The sequence below is a fragment of the Oncorhynchus mykiss genome, chromosome 25 (genome assembly GCF_057628025.1).
Source record: "Oncorhynchus mykiss isolate SJ-2025 chromosome 25, ASM5762802v1, whole genome shotgun sequence".
Classification (NCBI taxonomy): domain Eukaryota; kingdom Metazoa; phylum Chordata; class Actinopteri; order Salmoniformes; family Salmonidae; genus Oncorhynchus; species Oncorhynchus mykiss.
In genome coordinates, this window is record NC_143046.1 from 38,098,931 (window position 1) to 38,116,974 (window position 18,044).

General features: G+C 40.5%; 1 protein-coding gene across 1 annotated transcript in view; it reads right to left on the bottom strand.

The window, feature by feature from the left end:
• Positions 1–8,784: 8,784 nt before the first annotated feature.
• LOC110505120 (neuronal membrane glycoprotein M6-a) overlaps positions 8,785–18,044 on the bottom strand; it is a 41,864-nt gene continuing 32,604 nt past the window's right edge. Inside the window, exons 3-7 of the mRNA XM_021584107.3 lie at positions 13,634–13,790; positions 12,991–13,144; positions 12,640–12,716; positions 12,298–12,363; positions 8,785–10,933 (exon numbers count right to left, since the gene is read on the bottom strand). Coding sequence (XP_021439782.3) covers positions 10,781–10,933; positions 12,298–12,363; positions 12,640–12,716; positions 12,991–13,144; positions 13,634–13,790 — 607 coding nt within the window. The 3' untranslated portion in view covers positions 8,785–10,780. The remainder of the gene's footprint in view (positions 10,934–12,297; positions 12,364–12,639; positions 12,717–12,990; positions 13,145–13,633; positions 13,791–18,044) is intronic.

Sequence of the window (18,044 nt, forward strand, 5' to 3'; positions counted from 1 at the left end):
TTCAGCCCCCTTAAGTTAATACTTTGTAGCGCCACCTTTTGCTGCGATTACAGCTGTAAGTCGCTTGGGGTATGTCTCTATCAGTTTTGCACATCGAGAGACTGACATTTTTTCCCATTCCTCCTTGCAAAACAGCTCGAGCTCAGTGAGGTTGGATGGAGAGCATTTGTGAACAGCAGTTTTCAGTTCTTTCCACAGATTCTTGATTGGATTCAGGTCTGGACTTTGACTTGGCCATTCTAACACCTGGATATGTTTATTTTTGAACCATTCCATTGTAGATTTTGCTTTATGTTTTGGATCATTGTCTTGTTGGAAGACAAATCTCCGTCCCAGTCTCAGGTCTTTTGCAGACTCCATCAGGTTTTCTTCCAGAATGGTCCTGTATTTGGCTCCATCCATCTTCCCATCAATTTTAACCATCTTCCCTGTCCCTGCTGAAGAAAAGCAGGCCCAAACCATGATGCTGCCACCACCATGTTTGACAGTGGGGATGGTGTGTTCAGGGTGATGAGCTGAGTTGCTTTTACGCCAAACATAACGTTTTGCATTGTTGCCAAAAAGTTCAATTTTGGTTTCATCTGACCAGAGCACCTTCTTCCACATGTTTGGTGTGTCTCCCAGGTGGCTTGTGGCAAACTTTAAACGACACTTTTTATGGATATCTTTAAGAAATGGCTTTCTTCTTGCCACTCTTCCATAAAGGCCAGATTTGTGCAATATACAACTGATTGTTGTCCTATGGACAGAGTCTCCCACCTCAGCTGTAGATCTCTGCAGTTCATCCAGAGTGATCATGGGCCTCTTGGCTGCATCTCTGATCAGTCTTCTCCTTGTATGAGCTGAAAGTTTAGAGGGACGGCCAGGGCTTGGTAGATTTGCAGTGGTCTGATACTCCTTCTATTTCAATATTATCGCTTGCACAGTGCTCCTTGGGATGTTTAAAGCTTGGGAAATCATTTGTATCCAAATCCGGCTTTAAACTTCTTCACAACAGTATCTCGGACCTGCCTGGTGTGTTCCTTGTTCTTCATGATGCTCTCTGCGCTTTTAACGGACCTCTGAGATTATCACAGTGCAGGTGCATTTATACGGAGACTTGATTACACACAGGTGGATTGTATTTATCATCATTAGTCATTTAGGTCAACATTGGATCATTCAGAGATCCTCACTGAACTTCTAGAGAGTTTGCTGCACTGAAAGTAAAGGGGCTGAATAATTTTGAACGCCCAATCTTTCAGTTTTTGATTTGTTAAAAAAGTTTGAAATATCCAATAAATGTCGTTCCACTTCATGATTGTGTCCCACTTGTTGATGATTCTTCACAAAAAATACAGTTTTATATCTTTATGTTTGAAGCCTGAAATGTGGCAAAAGGTCGCAAAGTTCAAGGGGGCCGAATACTTTCGCAAGGCACTGTACATACATACATACATACATACATACATACATACATACATACATACATACATACAGTGCATTCGGAAAGTATTCAGGCCCCTTGACTATTTTCCACATTTTGTTACGTTACAGCCTTATTATAAAATTCTTTAAATCATTAATTTCTCTCATCAATATACGTACAATACCCCATAATGACAAAGCAAAAACATACATTTTTTGAAATATCATATAACCTTTGGCAGCAATTACAGCCTCAAGTCTTCTTGGGTATGACGCTACAAGCTTGACACACATATATTTGGGGAGTTTCTCCGATTCTTCTCTACAGATCCTCTCAAACTGTCATATTGGATGGAGAGTGCCGCTGCACAGCTATTTTCAGGTCTCTCCAGAGATGTTAGATCTGGTTGAAGTACGGGCTCTGGCTGGGCCACTCAAGGACATTCAGAAACTTGTCCCGAAGCCACTCCTATGTTTTCTTGGCTGTGTGCTTAGGGTCGTTGTCCTTTACACTAGTCTGAGGTCCTGAGCACACAGGAGCAGGTTTAAATCAAGGATCTCTCTGTACTTTGCTCTGTTTATCTTTCCCTTGATCCTGACTAGTCTCCCAGTCCCCGGCGCTGAAAAACATACCCACAGCGTGATGCTGCCACCACCATGCTTCACCGTAGGGATGGTGCCAGGTTTCCTTAAGGCGTGACGCTTGGCATTCAGGCCACAGAGTTCAATCTTGGTTTCATCAGATCGGAGAATCTTGTTTCTCATGGTCTCAGTCCTTTAGGTGCCTTTTGGCAAACTTCAAGCGGGCTGTCATATGCCTTTTACTGAGGAGTGGCATCCGTCTGCCCACTCTACCATAAAGGCCTAATTGGTAGAGCGCTACAGAGATGGTTGTCCTTCTGGAAGGTGCTCCCATCTACACAGAGGAACTCTGTAGCTCTGTCAGAGTGACCATCAGGTTATTGGGTTCATCAGGTCACTTCCCTGACCAAGGCCCTTCTCCCCCTATTGCTCAGTTTGGCTGGGCGGCCAGATCTAGGCCATATTGGCTTTGGAACCTTTGCTCGTACCCCCCAGGGTAATTTAATTTATTCTAGAGGCTGCTCCAAAACACTGCTGGCGGAGAAGAGGTATTCGGAGTGGACTTCTAGTCCGACTCAGGAGGTGTGCACACCATCCACCACTTTAGAGTAAATGACTTACTAAATGTTAAGTATCTGGATAATAAAGTAGACGAGCTCAGAGCGATGATCTCCTTTCAGAGAGACATCAGGGATTGTAACATACTCTGTTTTACGGGAAACATGGCTCTCTCTGGATATAGTGTCCCATCCATACAGCCAGCTGGGTTCTCAGAACATTGCAAAGACAGAAATAAAGAACTCTCCGGGAAGAAAGGTAGGGGTGTATGTTTCATGATTAACTACTCATGGTGTGATTGTGATAACACACAGAAACTCAAGTCCTGTTCAGCCAACCTGGAATAGTTCATAATCAAATACCGACCGTATTACCTCCAAAGGGAATTCTCTTCGGTTATAGTCACAGCCGTGTACAGTATATTCCCCCTCAAGCCAATACCATAACGTCACTCAAAGAACTACACTGGACTGGAAACTCCATATCCTGAAGCTGAATTTATTGTAGCTGAGGATTTCAAAAAAGCAAATTTGAGGAAAACGCAACCAAAGTTCTACCAACACATTGACTGTAGTACTCGTGCAGGGAAAATATTGGACCACTGTTACTCAACTTTTCGAAATGTCTACAAGGCTCTCCCCCGGCCTCCGTTCAGCAAATCTGATCACGACTCCATCCTCCCTTTCTATTGGCAGAAACTCAAAACAGGAAGTACCCGTACTAAGGTCTATTCAATGCTGGTTTGACCAATCGGAATCCATGCTTCAAGATTGTTTCGATCATGCGGTCTGGGATATGTTCCGGGTAGCCTCTGAGAATAACATCTGACCAATACACGGATGCAGTGACTGAGTTCATCAGGAAGTGTATAGGAGATGTTGTACCCACTGTGACTATAAAAACCTAGCCAAATTGAAACCATGGATAGATTGCAGCATTTGCACGAAACTGAAAGTGCGAACCACCGCATTTAACCATGGTAAGGTGACTGGGAACATGGCCGAATACAAACAGTGTAGTTATTCCCTCCGTAAGGCAATTAAACAGTCAAAACGTCAGTAGAGAGACAAAGTGGAGTCGCAATTCAGCAGCTCAGACACGAGACGTATGTGGCAGGGTCTATAGACAATCACGGACCACAAAGGGAAAACCAACCGTGTCGCAGAGATTGACGTCTTGCTTCATGATAAGCTAAACACCTTCTTCTCCTGCTTTGAGGATAACACAGTGCCACCGACACGGCCCACTACCAAGGACTGTGGGCTCTCCTTCTCCGTGGCCGACGTGAGTAAGACATGTAAGTGTGTTAACCCTCGCAAGGCTGCCGGCCCAGACAGCATCCCTAGCCATGTCCTCAGAGCATGCACAGACCAGCTGGCTGGAGTGTTTACGGACATATTCAATCTCTCCCTATCCCAGTCTGCTGTTCCCACTTGCTTCAAGACGACCACCATTGTTTCTGTACCCATGAAAACAAAAGTAATTGAACTAAATTACTATTGCACCGTAGCACTCACTTCTGTCATCATTAAGTGCTTTGAGAGGCTAGCTAAGGATTACCTCCACCTTACCTGACAACCTAGACCCACTTTGCTTTCCACCCCAATAGATTCACAGACAATGCAATTGCCATTGCACTGCACACTGCCCTTTCCCATCTGGATAAGAAGAATGCCTATGTAAGAATGCTGTTCATTGACTATAGCTCAGCATTCAACACCACTGTACCCTCCAAGCTCATCATTAAGCTCAGGTCTCTGGGTCTGAACCCTGCCCTGTACAATTGGGTCCTGGACATCCTGACAGGTCACCCCCAGGTGGTGAAGGTAGGAAACAACACCTCCACTTCGCTGATTCTCAATACAGGGGCCCCACAAGGGTGCGTGCTGAGCCCCCTCCTATACTTTCTGTTCACCTAAGACTTTGTGGTCACGCACGCCTCCAACTCAATCATCAAGTTTGCAGACGACACAACAGTAGTAGGCCTGATTACAAACAATGACGAGACAGCCATCAGGGAGGAGGTGAGGGCCCTGGGAGAGTGGTGCCAGGCAAATAACCTCTCACTCGACATCAACAAAACAACGGAGCTAATCTTGGACTTCAGGAAACAGCAGAGGGAGCAAACCCCTATCCACATCGATGGGACCACAGTGAAGAAGGTGGAAAGCTTCAAGTTCCTCGGCGTACACATCCCTGATGATCTGAAATTGTCAACCCTATCATTCAGAAAGTGAGGTCAGTACAGGTGCACCAAAACTGGGATTCAGAGTCTTCAAAACAGCTTCAATCTCAAGGAAATCAGACTGTTAAATAGCCGTCACTAGCTGGCTTCAACCCGGTTACTAATTAAGCTGAAGCAAAAAAATATATTAAAAGAAATAACAATAATGTGGCTATGTACACGGGGTAACGGTTTTGAGTCAATGTGCGGGGATGCAGGGCAGTCGAGGTAATTTGTAAATGAACATGTACAGTTGAAGTCAGAAGTTTACATACACTTAGGTTGGAGTCATTAAAACTCGTTTTTCAACCACTCCACAAATTTCTTGTTTACAAACTATAGTTTTGGCAAGTCGGTTAGGACATCTACTTTCTGCATGACACAAGTCATTTTGAAACAATTGTTTACAGACAGATTATTTCACTTACAACTGTAACACAATTCCAGTGAGTCAGAAGTTTACATACACTAAGTTGACTGTGCCCTTAAAACTTCTTAGGGCTGAGATCTCGCTAATGGGATCGAAATGACAACAGCCAGTGAAAGTACAGGGCGCCAAATTCAAAACAACAGAAATCCCAAAACTACAATTCCTCAAACATAGAAGTATTTCACACCATTTTAAAAAAACACTTCTTGTTAATCCCACCACAGTGTCCGATTTAAAATAGGCTTTACAGCAAAAGCACCACAAACGATTATGTTAGGTCAGAGCCAAGTCACAGAAAAACACAGCCATTTTTCTAGCCAAAGAGAGGAGTCACAAAAAGCACAAATAGAGATTAAATGAATCACTAACCTTTGATGATCTTCATCAGATGACACTCATAGGACTTCATGTTACACAATACATGTATGTTTTGTTCGATAAAGTTCATATTTATATCCAAAAATCTCAGTATACATTGGCGCGTTATGTTCAGTAGTTCCAAAAACATCCGGTGATTTTGTAGAGAGCCATATCAATTTACCGAAGTACTCATTATAAATGTTGATGAAAATACAAGTGTTATGCATGGAACTTTAGATACACTTCTCCTTAATGCAAGCGCTTTGTCAGATTTCAAAAAAGCTTTACGGAAAAAGCAAACCATGCTATATTTTGAGTATGGCGCTCAGAGACCAAACAAGCCAAAACGATATCACCCATATTGTGCAGTCAACATTAGTCAGAAATAGCATTATAAATATTCACTTACCTTTGATGATCTTCATCAGAATGCACTCCCAGGAATCCCATTTCCACAATAAATGTTTGTTTTGTTCGATAATGTCCATCATTTACGTTCAAATAGCTACTTTTGTTAGCGCGTTTTGTAAACAAATCCAAAGTCATGAAGCGCGTTCACTAGGAGCACACGAAATGTCAAAAAGTTACGTTACAGTCCGTAGAAACATGTCAAACGATGTATAGAATCAATCTGTAGGAAGTTTTTAACGTAAATCTTCAATAATGTTCCCACCGGAGAATTCCTTTGTCTGTAGAAAAGCAATGGAACGTGAGCTACCTCTCATGTGAATGAGTATCACAAGCTCAAAGCATTCTGCCAGACCTCTGACCTCTGACTCATTCGCCTCTCATTCACCCCCACTTTACAGTAGACACATCAAACTAGGTTCTAAAGACTGTTGACATCTAGTGGAAACCGTAGGAAGTGCAACATGACCAATATCTCACTGTATCTTCAATAGGGAATGAGTTGAAAAACGACCAACCTTAGATTTCCCACTTCCTGGTTGGATTTTTTCTCAGGTTTTTGCCTGCCATATGAGTTCTGTTATACTCACAGACATTCAAACCGTTTTAAAACTTCAGAGGGTTTTCTATCCAAATACACAAATAATATGCATATATTAGCAACTGGGACTGGGTAGCAGGCAGTTTACTCTGGGCACCTCTGGGCACCTTATTCAGCCAAGATACTCAATACTACCTACCCCCAGCCATAAGAAGTTTTAAACAGCTTGGAAAATTCCAGAAAACGATGTCATGGCTTTAGAAGCTTCTGATAGGCTAATTGACATCATTTGAGTAAATTGGAGGTGTACTTGTGGATGTATTTCAAAGCGTTCCTTTAAACTCAGTGCCTCTTTGCTTTTCATGGGAAAATCTAAAGAATTCAGCCAAGATCTTAGAAAAATAATTGTAGCCCTTCACAAGTCTGGTTCATCCTTGGGAGCAATTTCCAAACGGCTGAAGGTATCACCTTCATCTGTATAAACACCATGGGACCAAGCAGCCGTCATACCGCTCAGGAAGGAGACACTTTCTGCCTCCTAGAGATTAACTTACTTTGGTGCAAAAAAGTGCAAATCAATCCCAGAACAACAGCAAAGGACCTGCTGAAGATGCTTGAGAAAACAGGTACAAAAGTATCTATATCCACAGTAAAATAAGTTCTATATTGACATAACCTGAAAGGCCACTCAGCAAGGAAGAAACCACTGCTCCAAAACCGCCATAAAAAAGCCAGACTATGGTTTGCATCTGCACATGGGGACAAAGATCGTACTTTTTGGAGGAATGTCCTCTGGTCTGATGAAACAAAAATGAAACTGTTTGGCCATAATAACATCATTATGTTTGGAGGAAAAAGGGGGAGGCTTGCAAGCCAAAGAACTCCATCCCAACCGTGAAGCACAGCGGTGACAGCATCATGTTGTGGGGGTGCTTTGCTGCAGGAGGTACTGGTGCACTTCACAAAATAGCAAAGTACCAGCAGTTTAAAAATAAAGCGTCTGTATTTAAAACCGAGACATGTTACGTTTTGTATAGTATTAATTTGTGGATGTCCATCATCCATTTAGTATGATATGTTACAAATTATAATTTGCATGATATGTTACAAATTGCAATTTGTACAATATGTTACGGACATGGAAAATGCACAACATGTTAGAAATTTGAAAAACATTTGTTGTGGCTAACATTAGCTAGGTGGCTAGGTGGCTTATGATAATTTTAGGTAGCTGGTTAATGTTAGCTCTAGGGGTTAGCGTAAGTGGTTAGAGTTGAGGTTAGGGTTAGCTAAAAGTGTCAAGGTTAGGGTTAGGATTAGCTAACATGCTTAGTTTCAAAGAAGCTAAACAGTAGTAAGTAGTTGCAGAGTTGCTAATTAGCTCAAATGCTAAAGTTGTCCTTGGCATTCACCTTATATGACCACCCTGCCCGACCAACCGCCCTCTGTTCCTTTTTTATTTAACCTTCTATCTTATGTATCCATACCAAACGTAACATATGTTATGAGTGTCCCCGATTTACGTTTTTTATAGTCTATGATACCAGTCTGGATGATTTGACCAGAGGGAGGGGATGTAGCCCGTCTGCCTGGAGGTGTTTGTGGTTGATACTGGGAGGTGTTTGTGGTTAATATTTGCTGGGGTTGAGTGGGAAAACTCTCTGCCAAGGTCCCTGACCAAATAGGTGTGTGCGGAGTAGACAGAGCAATAGGTGAATTTCCCTCAAGTCATTGGATGCAGGGGATAGGTTCAGCAGTGTTGGTAATGTTTCTGTGTCTGCACACCACGTGTGCATATGTCAACCTGCATCGGTGTGGCTCCTGTTGCAGGGTTGGGGCTGTCATGGAGGGCAGCAGTGGCCCAAGCCTGTCCTGTAGATAGCCGTTTGGAGGGTAACCAAATGATGCCTCGGGTCATTGATCTACACAAAATACTCTATAATGTTAAATTGAAAAGAACGTCTGACAAATATTAACAAATGAAAAAATATTCAATAAGTAAAATATATTTAAATATGTAGACTCCATCTATCACCAGGCCTCGACGAGTCTCCCCCTGGTGGCTTCTCTGTCACAATACATACCATTTTCTTTTTGTAGTTAGTCAGTGTTACACTGTACTGTGCTTACTGCATTAACACTAACTCTTACCCCAACCCAATTGGACATTGGAAATTACAATACTTGTTACGTTGTATTTACATGAATAGTTACAGAGTATTACCAACACTGCAAAGTGTTAACAGGGAATAAACACACAAGACCCACAAAGTATTTATTAACAAGTACACAAGTCATTTTTATTTATGCAAGCACATTTTTCCAATTGAAATCCTGCTACTACTTAAGTAAGCATTCTTGTGAAAGTACAAAAGACTAATACGAGGATAAAGCCGACAGCATTGTCAAGTCATTTACTGTAGAAGCAACGTTGGCACAAGAATCAGTTTAAGACATGGTTGATAGCTCATCACAAACTAAACAGAGACAACTCAAACACTACAGTCTAATATCAGTAGTATAATGCTGTTAGCGTGGGGGGGGGGGGGGGGGGGGGGGTAGTACTGCACATAAAGGGTTGACACGGCAAGACAGGCAAAGTGTAAATAAAATGACTTTTGAGTTAATAATTCTATACCAGTAATGCATGTCCATGCCACGAAAAACATCTAAATTCACAGTCTTTACCTAACATTACAGTTATCCAACTCTGAGTTGAACATCAATGCGCTTACACCTAGAGAGAGCACAGAAATGGTCAAATAAGTTCCCAAAACTAGCTCTTAGAAATACTGATAAAACAAATATTGCCAGGCAATGAAATGGTAGGCCACCTTCGGAGTCCTATGGCATAAGCAAGACAATCAAACTTTTAACGTCATAAACAAAATAACTTACTGTTGTGACACACACTTTTCTGACGTCTGATGAATCCACCAAAAAGTGACACGTTACACCGACCAACTTTTTTTAGCATCGAGATTTTTGTAAGACTGAGAGATCACTAGTGGATTCAACCACAGTAACGTATTTTAATTATCTTATGAATTGTCCTGATTTTGTAGTGCTAAACATATAAGTATGCATTTATATCTCAATATATACAGTGCAGAATCTGCAAAAACGTGTTTTTTACTAGTATTTATAAAGTTCAACTTTATGAAAAAAAAAAAAAGAGGGTATGAGAACATATTTGCATGTGCTTGTGTGGCGTATGAATAAAGACAATCGAATCATTCCCAGTCCTTGGAACAGGGTTCTCCAACCCTGTTCCTTGTGAGCTACCCTAGTTTGTTCCAACCCTAGTTGTAACTAATCTGATGCAGCTGATCAACTAGCTAATTATTACAATCAAGTGTGCTAGATTAATGTTGGAATGAAAACCTACAGGATGTTAGCTCTCAGGGTTGGAGAGCCCTGCGTTACAGTAGATACACAGCTTTAAATTCGCAAGATGCCTCATATAGTAACAAAATAATAAATTGTTTATCATTTTGGGGACTAATTTCTTCCTTGATATTGACCTAAGTTTTTCCTGATTAACAGGCTTGGCACAGCAAGAAAATAATATTTTTTTTACTACAAATTTGGTAACACTATCGTGTAACCGGAGTAAAAAATTAAAAATAAATTAAAATATGATTCAAATTTCTTTCACTTCAAAGTTATGATTTAGATCCCTGGCAGTACTGGTATGTAAAGGCTTCGGGAGCTTTAAAAGTTCCCCTGTGTGATTGAAAATATTGAAGTCTTCAAAACTGATCACCCACCATTTACATAGTTCTTTAAAATCTAAATAGACACACAAACACGAGAAATGTGCTTGAAACCCTTTTAAGCCCCAACTGACCACCTCAAAAATGAATAGAAATAAATAATACAAGAAGGAAAAATTATGACACTAGATAAAATACAAATAAAAGTTCTCCAAAGTAAAAACGTAAACGAAAAATACTGCTGCTAGCTACTTCTAATTCTACTACGTACTAAACTACCAAATACTATAAAAAACACAATAATACAGGTGATGATGATAATAATAATAATAATAATAATAATGCAGTCCATGAGAGTGATAATGGGGCTTGTCATCTGAAATGCTGTTTGGGGGGGTTGTATGGGGGTCCCCCGGACCACTTTGTCATATGATGCACCAGTGACATCAGAGGGGGCGAGGACCCCGGGCGCCACCCAACCCCCTCTTTAGGGGATGGTGGAGAGGAGGGGAGGGGAGGGGGGCAGGGTGGCAGGGCCAGGCCTCACGCTGGCCTTATGTGTAGGCGTTGAGACGCTCCTTGGAGCGGGTGGAGTGGATGTCGTGGAGCTCCTGCTCTTCTTTGGACTTGATGTCCTCATACTTCTGCATCCTGCACGCGTCCTTCACGTAGGCCCAGTTGGCCGACAGCACCATCAGGTAGTGGATCTGAAACAAAGATAAGTCACCCATGAGTTCATTCAGGGAGAAAATAAAAAAATGTAGAAAATTATTGGTCTTTCAATTCTCCACTGACGTTGATTTGGGAAAGAAGAATAGCTGCCACGAAATGGAAGAAAGTGTACCCTATTTCCACCATGTACTTAATTGGAAAACACACTTTTTGGCTCCATTTCTCTTTCAAATGTGGAAAAGTCTTCACAAATGAATATAGGCCTCTAATCAAGCTCCATGCTCTAGCAGAAGAGAGATGTTCACATCATGACATGATCAGCATAAATATAAAATGCTATAATTGTGGCCCACATCTTTTTTTCAAGCTGAAAAAAAATAGTTACAATAGGTCTTCTCGAGGCAAAAAACAATGTTTTGATTATATATTTTCTATTTTTGATGTACAATTGTGTAATTTCACTGACGTGCCATCAGGTGGCAGTACATTTCAAAAAGTGGGCTGTAGGCAGGGTTGCCGTGGCAGCAAAGGATAATTTGAGACACTGCCATTGTGAATGTATTGTGCTTAAATGACTGTGGTTGTTACATTGCCACACCTTTCGAATTGAATCATGGACATTATTAGCAGCCTGCTAATGGATTTAAATCTACACAAAGACCAACTGGTCTCGAAAGGATTCGAACAAAAGCTGCAGTCTCAGCTGTGAGGACTGGAATAGTGAAAACACTACATCCATTCCGTTTATCATCTCGTCTTAGTATTTTGTTTCATTAATCATTTAAATAATCATTGATCGGTGTCTATATCTGTGTACCACCACTGTTTAATTTTGCCAGCAATTCGATTAGTTAAATGTTGCGCTGCACTTTGCACCATCATCATTGACTAACGACCACATTCCCTCTCTTAGAAAATGGCCACTCACAAATGACTGAGTGATGTTTTCACCAAGCTCTGGACCTTTCTTCTCCCAGTTTCCATGACAACGCTGTGACATGCCTTGCATCTCTGAGAGAGCGAAAAATCTTCCCTCTCTACTCCGCCAAATACAGCCTCACTAGCCATTCCCACACGCATATAGCAAAACATTAATTTTTTACTGTAGCTATAGAAATTAACCCAGTTAACGCTTGTATTTGACCTATTATTGTCATATATAAAATGGCCACGTCAAATCAAAACTGTGTACTTCCATTTGTAAGCCTATAGACTAGTTCAGTAAAACAGACATTTCTAATTCATAGTTTCTCACATGAGGAACATGAGATATAATCTATACAGCGTCTTGTACAGGTGGTCCATTAGATGTGATATTGCCTTCAAATGGTTATGAATCAACGCTGTAATGTCAGATGTATCAACAGAGATAGACAAGTAGCTGGTTTTTGTGTCTCACCATAGCAATGACAGCTGCTCCAGCACCAGCCAGGGCACAAATGAACAGGTGGAATGTCATGTCCAGCTGTATTAAAGACAAAGGAGAAGAGATGTTAGTCAGGCTTCCCCGTGAAACTCACCTTTTACTTTGTGCTCAAATGAAATACTTGAAAAAACAAAAGCCTTTGTGTAAATGGGACTGTTTTAAAATGCATGGTTATTATGGCTTTCAAACATCAATATTTCAATATGACTTGAGATGTTTTATTACATTGGAAGCAATAATCACATACTGCATAAACAAACATATACTGTACTCACATGGTATGTCAATGTTTGTCAAGTGTTTTATTTGATATACCTCATTTGATTCACACATCTTGTAAAACTTCTCAGAACCAGCGCATACAGTTTTCCCCTCCCCAATTGGCACAATACCTGAGAGGAGAGGAGAACAAAGGCCACTTAGATATTTGCACCTGTTATTTCCACTGCGGCAAAAACAAGACCAAAATCGAACTTAACCATGAAGCAGTCCTTTACACATCATGCCCCCCACCAAAGCTATGTTTCACCTTTACAACCCATTTCTGTACAACAGTAACAACACTTAGTACATCTGTCCATCAGTAGCCCACCCCATGGACAATACTGTATGTAGGAAAAAATCCCAGAGAGAAGCATCAGACCAAGCTATATCCTGATTTTGTACCATACTGGCGCGGGTCCAAGCACAGAGTGGCTCCCTCCAAGATGGTGGTGTTTTGGCAAATGCTCCAGATGTTGAAGTACATGAAGACGGGGAGGGAGGTGAACGCTGTCACCCCGAGCCAAGCCAACATGAAGATGTACGTCAGCATGATGAACTGAGACAGATAGAGGAGACTCATCAGAATCCAGGTTGCATTTGTTATACCGTGCTCCAAAGAACGATTTAGGAACAACATTGACGTCCCACCAATTTCCTATCAGGATTTATTGAGACAGAGTCTGTATCGGTGTTTCCCAAACATCTCCTCAGGTACTCCCCATTCCACTTACAGGTATTTGAGCTATTCCAGTACTAGCACACCTAATTCAATTCATCATGGACTTGCTGATTGGCCACTTGAAACAAGTGTGCCAGTACTGGAATAGAAAGTGGAATGGATGGGGCTACTCAAAATACATTTGGGAAACATTATGCCCATTAACCTCTAAATTATGACAATAATTGTGATATATGGCAAAACTATTTTAAAAGCTACTTTGCCCCTAAGGGCCATCGCATTACATGCAGGTCATTCATATTAAACATAACAAGATACTCTTGAATGTCAATAAACCTTATCATTCAGTGAACAGTTATCCCTTACCCAAGCACTGACGCAACGTCCACAGGTGGTGATCTTGAAGTCTCCATACAGGTCCTTGATGGCTCCGCTGGTAAAGAAGCCCTCCACCATCAACAGAATGCCATAGACAAAGAACGCTGAGGCGATGCCATAGATCACATACTTGATTATGTCAATCCTAGAGGGAAAAGGGCAAATGTGTACTTTTATTATACAGTAATTATACAAGTGACTTATTCTCCCCCACAATGAAATCGGGGAGGGGACAGTGGATCTGTTCTCCGTCCGTTAGTACATTAGTACGGTCGTACGTTCGTCACACAAGATATCTCAGACAGCATTTTGACAAAACTTGGGTGAATGACCTGGGTGTCTTGCCATAGAGATTCGTATTCTACAAAATTTCACTGATTGGAAAAAGATGGGTGCTATAGTACTCAACTGAAATTCCAAAATTACACCGATTGGCCCAAGGGAGGGCGCTATAGTAATCAACGGAAAAATCCAACTTTGAACAAGCATGTCTCCTGTCATGTTTGAGCTATTGTCATGGAAATGTTCATATACAATACCATTCAAAATTTTGGACACACCTATTCATTCAAGGGTTTTCCTGTGTTTGTACAATTTTCCATATTGTAGAAAAATAGTAAAGACATCAAATCAATGAAATAACACACATGGAATCAGTTTGTAACCCAAAAATTGTTAAGCAAATCAAAAGATATTTTAGATTTTTCAAAGTAGCCACCCTTTGCCTTGATGACCACTTTGCACACTCTAGGCATTCTCTCAACCAGCTTCACCTGGAATGCTTTTCCAACAGTCTTGAAGGAGTTCCCATAAATGACCCATTTCAGGAAACTAGGCGTATGTCACGGGTCACTACTTCACAGGAAATATTATTTTTTTGTTTGTTATCAAAATATATTTTTGGGTAGAAATGCCTTCTCGAAACGTAAACTTTCATGTGTTTAAAAACAAACTTGTATGTAAATACGAATAAAATTGTTAAATTACAAGCCTAGTTGGTTAAAACACAGAAAAAGGGAGCAACCTTCCCGCTAGCCATGATTGGCTGAGATAAAGAGTGGGCTGGACATTCCGAGAGATGAGTTTGGATTGGTCTGCCATATAGCACGCTTCTGTCTATTTGAGCTGGTCAGTATATGTAATTATTCCTGTCTAACGCAGTTTTTAATGTATCGTGTAGTAAAACTTAACAGAAGACATCATTGCAATAGAATGTCACTGCAACAACTGTTTCAGAACACTCTCGTCTGTGTGTGCCAGAGTGCAGAATAACTGATGAATTTATGTTAGAATGTACAGTACCAGTCAGAAGTTTGCACACACCTACTCATTCACAGGTTTTTCTTTATTTTTACCATCTTCTACACGGTAGAATAATAGTGAAGAGATCAACACTATGAAATAACATGGAATCATGTAGTAACCAAAAAAGTGTTAAACAAATCAAAATATATTTAGTCCGGTGATTGTGGAGGCCAGGTCATCTGATGCAGCACTCCATCCCTCTTCGTCTTGGTCAAATAGCCCTTACACAGTCCTTACACAACATTGCACATTTGCATTCATTGTGTTACTCGTACTTTGACATATATAATAAATTCATTTCAAACTTCTTTTCATTATTGACTCAATAAGAAATCAAAAACCTTGGTTAATTGTTAAAACAATAGTATTGCTGACATAAGCCTAATTATTAACATACTGTAAATGTGCATGAATTAGATATTCTCAACTCACTTTTTTTGCAAGTACTTGATAATAATTTAAAGTGAGTAATCAAACAGTCAAATCATTTCAAATGCATTTAAAACGTTTTACATGCCTACTGTACAGACACCATTTGCATAAGTGTAAATGATAGACAACAATGAATCAATTTTTCTCCTTTATTTAACCAGGTAGGCCAGTAGAGAACAAGTTCTCATTTACAACTGCGACCCGGCTAAGATAAAGCAAAGCAGTGCGACAAAAACAACAACACAGAGTTACATATAAACAAACGTACAGTCAATAACACAATAGAAAAATCTATGTACAGTGTGTGCAAATGTAGAAGAGTAGGGAGGTAAGGCAATAAACAGGCCACAGAGGTGAAATAATTTCAATTTAGCATTAACTCTGGAGTGATATATGTGCAGATGATGATGTGCAAGTAGAGATACTGGGGTGCAAAAGAGCAAGAGGATAAATAACAATATGGGTATGATGTAGTTGGGTGTAGTATTTACAGATTGGCTGTGTACAGGTACAGTGATCAGTAAGCTGCTCTGACAGCTGATGCTGAAAAACTTCTTAGGGCTGCAATCCCATTAGCGGGATCGATATGACAACAGCCAGCGAAAGTGCAGGGTGCCAAATTCAAAACAACAGAAATCTCATAATTAAAATTCCTCAAACATACATTTATTTTATACCTTTTTAAAGGTAATCTTGTTGTTAATCCCACCACAGTGTCCGATTTCAAATAGGCTTTACAGCGAAAGCTGACAAATATGTAGTGAGGGCTGGCACACGAGAGCATACAGTTCGCAGTGGTGGGTAGAATATGGGGCTTTGGTTACAAAACGGATGGCACTGTGATAGACTACATCCAGTTTTGGAGGCAATTTTGTAAATGACATCGCCGAAATCAAGGACCGGTGGGATAGTCAGTTTTACGAGAGTATTATTGGCAGCATGAGTGAAGGAGGCTTTGTTGCGAAATAGGAAGCCAATTCTAGATTTAATTTTGGATTGGAGATGCTTAATGTGAGTCTGGAAGGAGAGTTTACAGTCTAACCAGACACCTAGGTATCTTCTTAGGGACAGCCCCCTTTTTTTATGCTGATTTTCAATCCTACAAACGAGCTTCAATGCCATACAACACTCCTTCTGTGGCCTCCAACTGCTTTTAAATGCTTGCAAAACTAAATGCATGCTCTTCAACAGATTGTTGCCCACACCCGCCCGCACGACTAGCATCACTATGGACGTTTCTGACTTAGAATATGTGGACAACTACAAATACGTATTTAATTAAGGATCGGCATCCCATCAACGGGACAGTTGTAAATCATTCAGCGCATTATGTCAAGATCGCACATTTTAGAGTAAGAACAAATGTCTGTACACAGAAGTGTCTTATATCGGCTGAAAGCTTAAATTCTTGTTAATGTAACTGCACTGCACTGCAATTTATGCTATTATTTGAGGAGAGCTCCAAACAACAAAACAGTTTTTTTCACCGCAATAGGTTTAATAAATGTGTACTTACATTCTGCAATCATGCTCTGAATTATCATCCAAAGGGTCCCAGAGATAACATGAAGTGTTGTTTTGTTAGATAAAATCCTTTTTCATATCCTAAAAAGGTCCATATAGCATGCACTATCGATTTTGTATTTCCACTGCAAAGAAAGGAATCTGTGAAAATCTCACCCTAAACTTTGTTTCAACGAGTCAAATCAAATTTGTACCTATTCCTCAGAGATCCTAGAAGGTAACAAGACTTCACTATTTCATTAGGGGTGTAGTATATCCTATAGGGACCATATTTGTTCAGAGAGCGACGCCTTCATGGCATGCCGATGATGGTTGCAGGCATCTCTTGAACGACTGTATCTTGGTCAAATAAGCACCAATCGTGGTCTAACAAAGCTAGCTAGATAGCCAATGAGCTGGGCTTTATGGGAGTAAACTGTTTTTATGTAGTAAAATGTAGCTTCTTACCTTGTACGACACCATGCATTTTCATTTTGGACAAAAAATATAAGGATATTCAGGGTTATGAAGTCATGAAACTGGTTGTTTTGCAAATTTTGAACTCATAATATGGCTACTAATACTTGGAAAACTAAATCAAAGTCCAAGTATAAAGATTCAACGATATTCTTGCAGAAAAATGGAATATGAATGCGAATGTCTTCTAAATGATTTGCCCAAATGTACATGTGGACTTCACACTAAAAGTCTTGAGGATCAATCATACTCCAGGTTATCAATTTGAAACTTTGCACATACACTGCTGCCATCTTGTGGACACTATCGGAATTGTAACCAGGGTGATGGAAATAACAGTGACCTTTCTCTTGCATTTCAAAGATGGTGGTAAAAAAAACACCAGTTCATTTTTTCTTTGTATTTTCTTCTACCAGTTCTATTGTGTTATATTCTCCTACATTCATTTCACATTTACATAAACTTCAAAGTGTTTCCTTTCAAATGGTACCAAGAATATGCATATCCTTGCTTCAGGGCCTGAGCTACAGGCAGTTAGATTTGGGTATGTAATTTAGACAAAAAAAAAACATTTTAAAGGGGGCTATCCCTAAGAAGTTTTTAATACAGTGTCCAAAGAAGGGCCAGATGTATACAGAATGGTGTCGTCTGCGTAGAGGTGGATCAGACAACCACCAGCAGC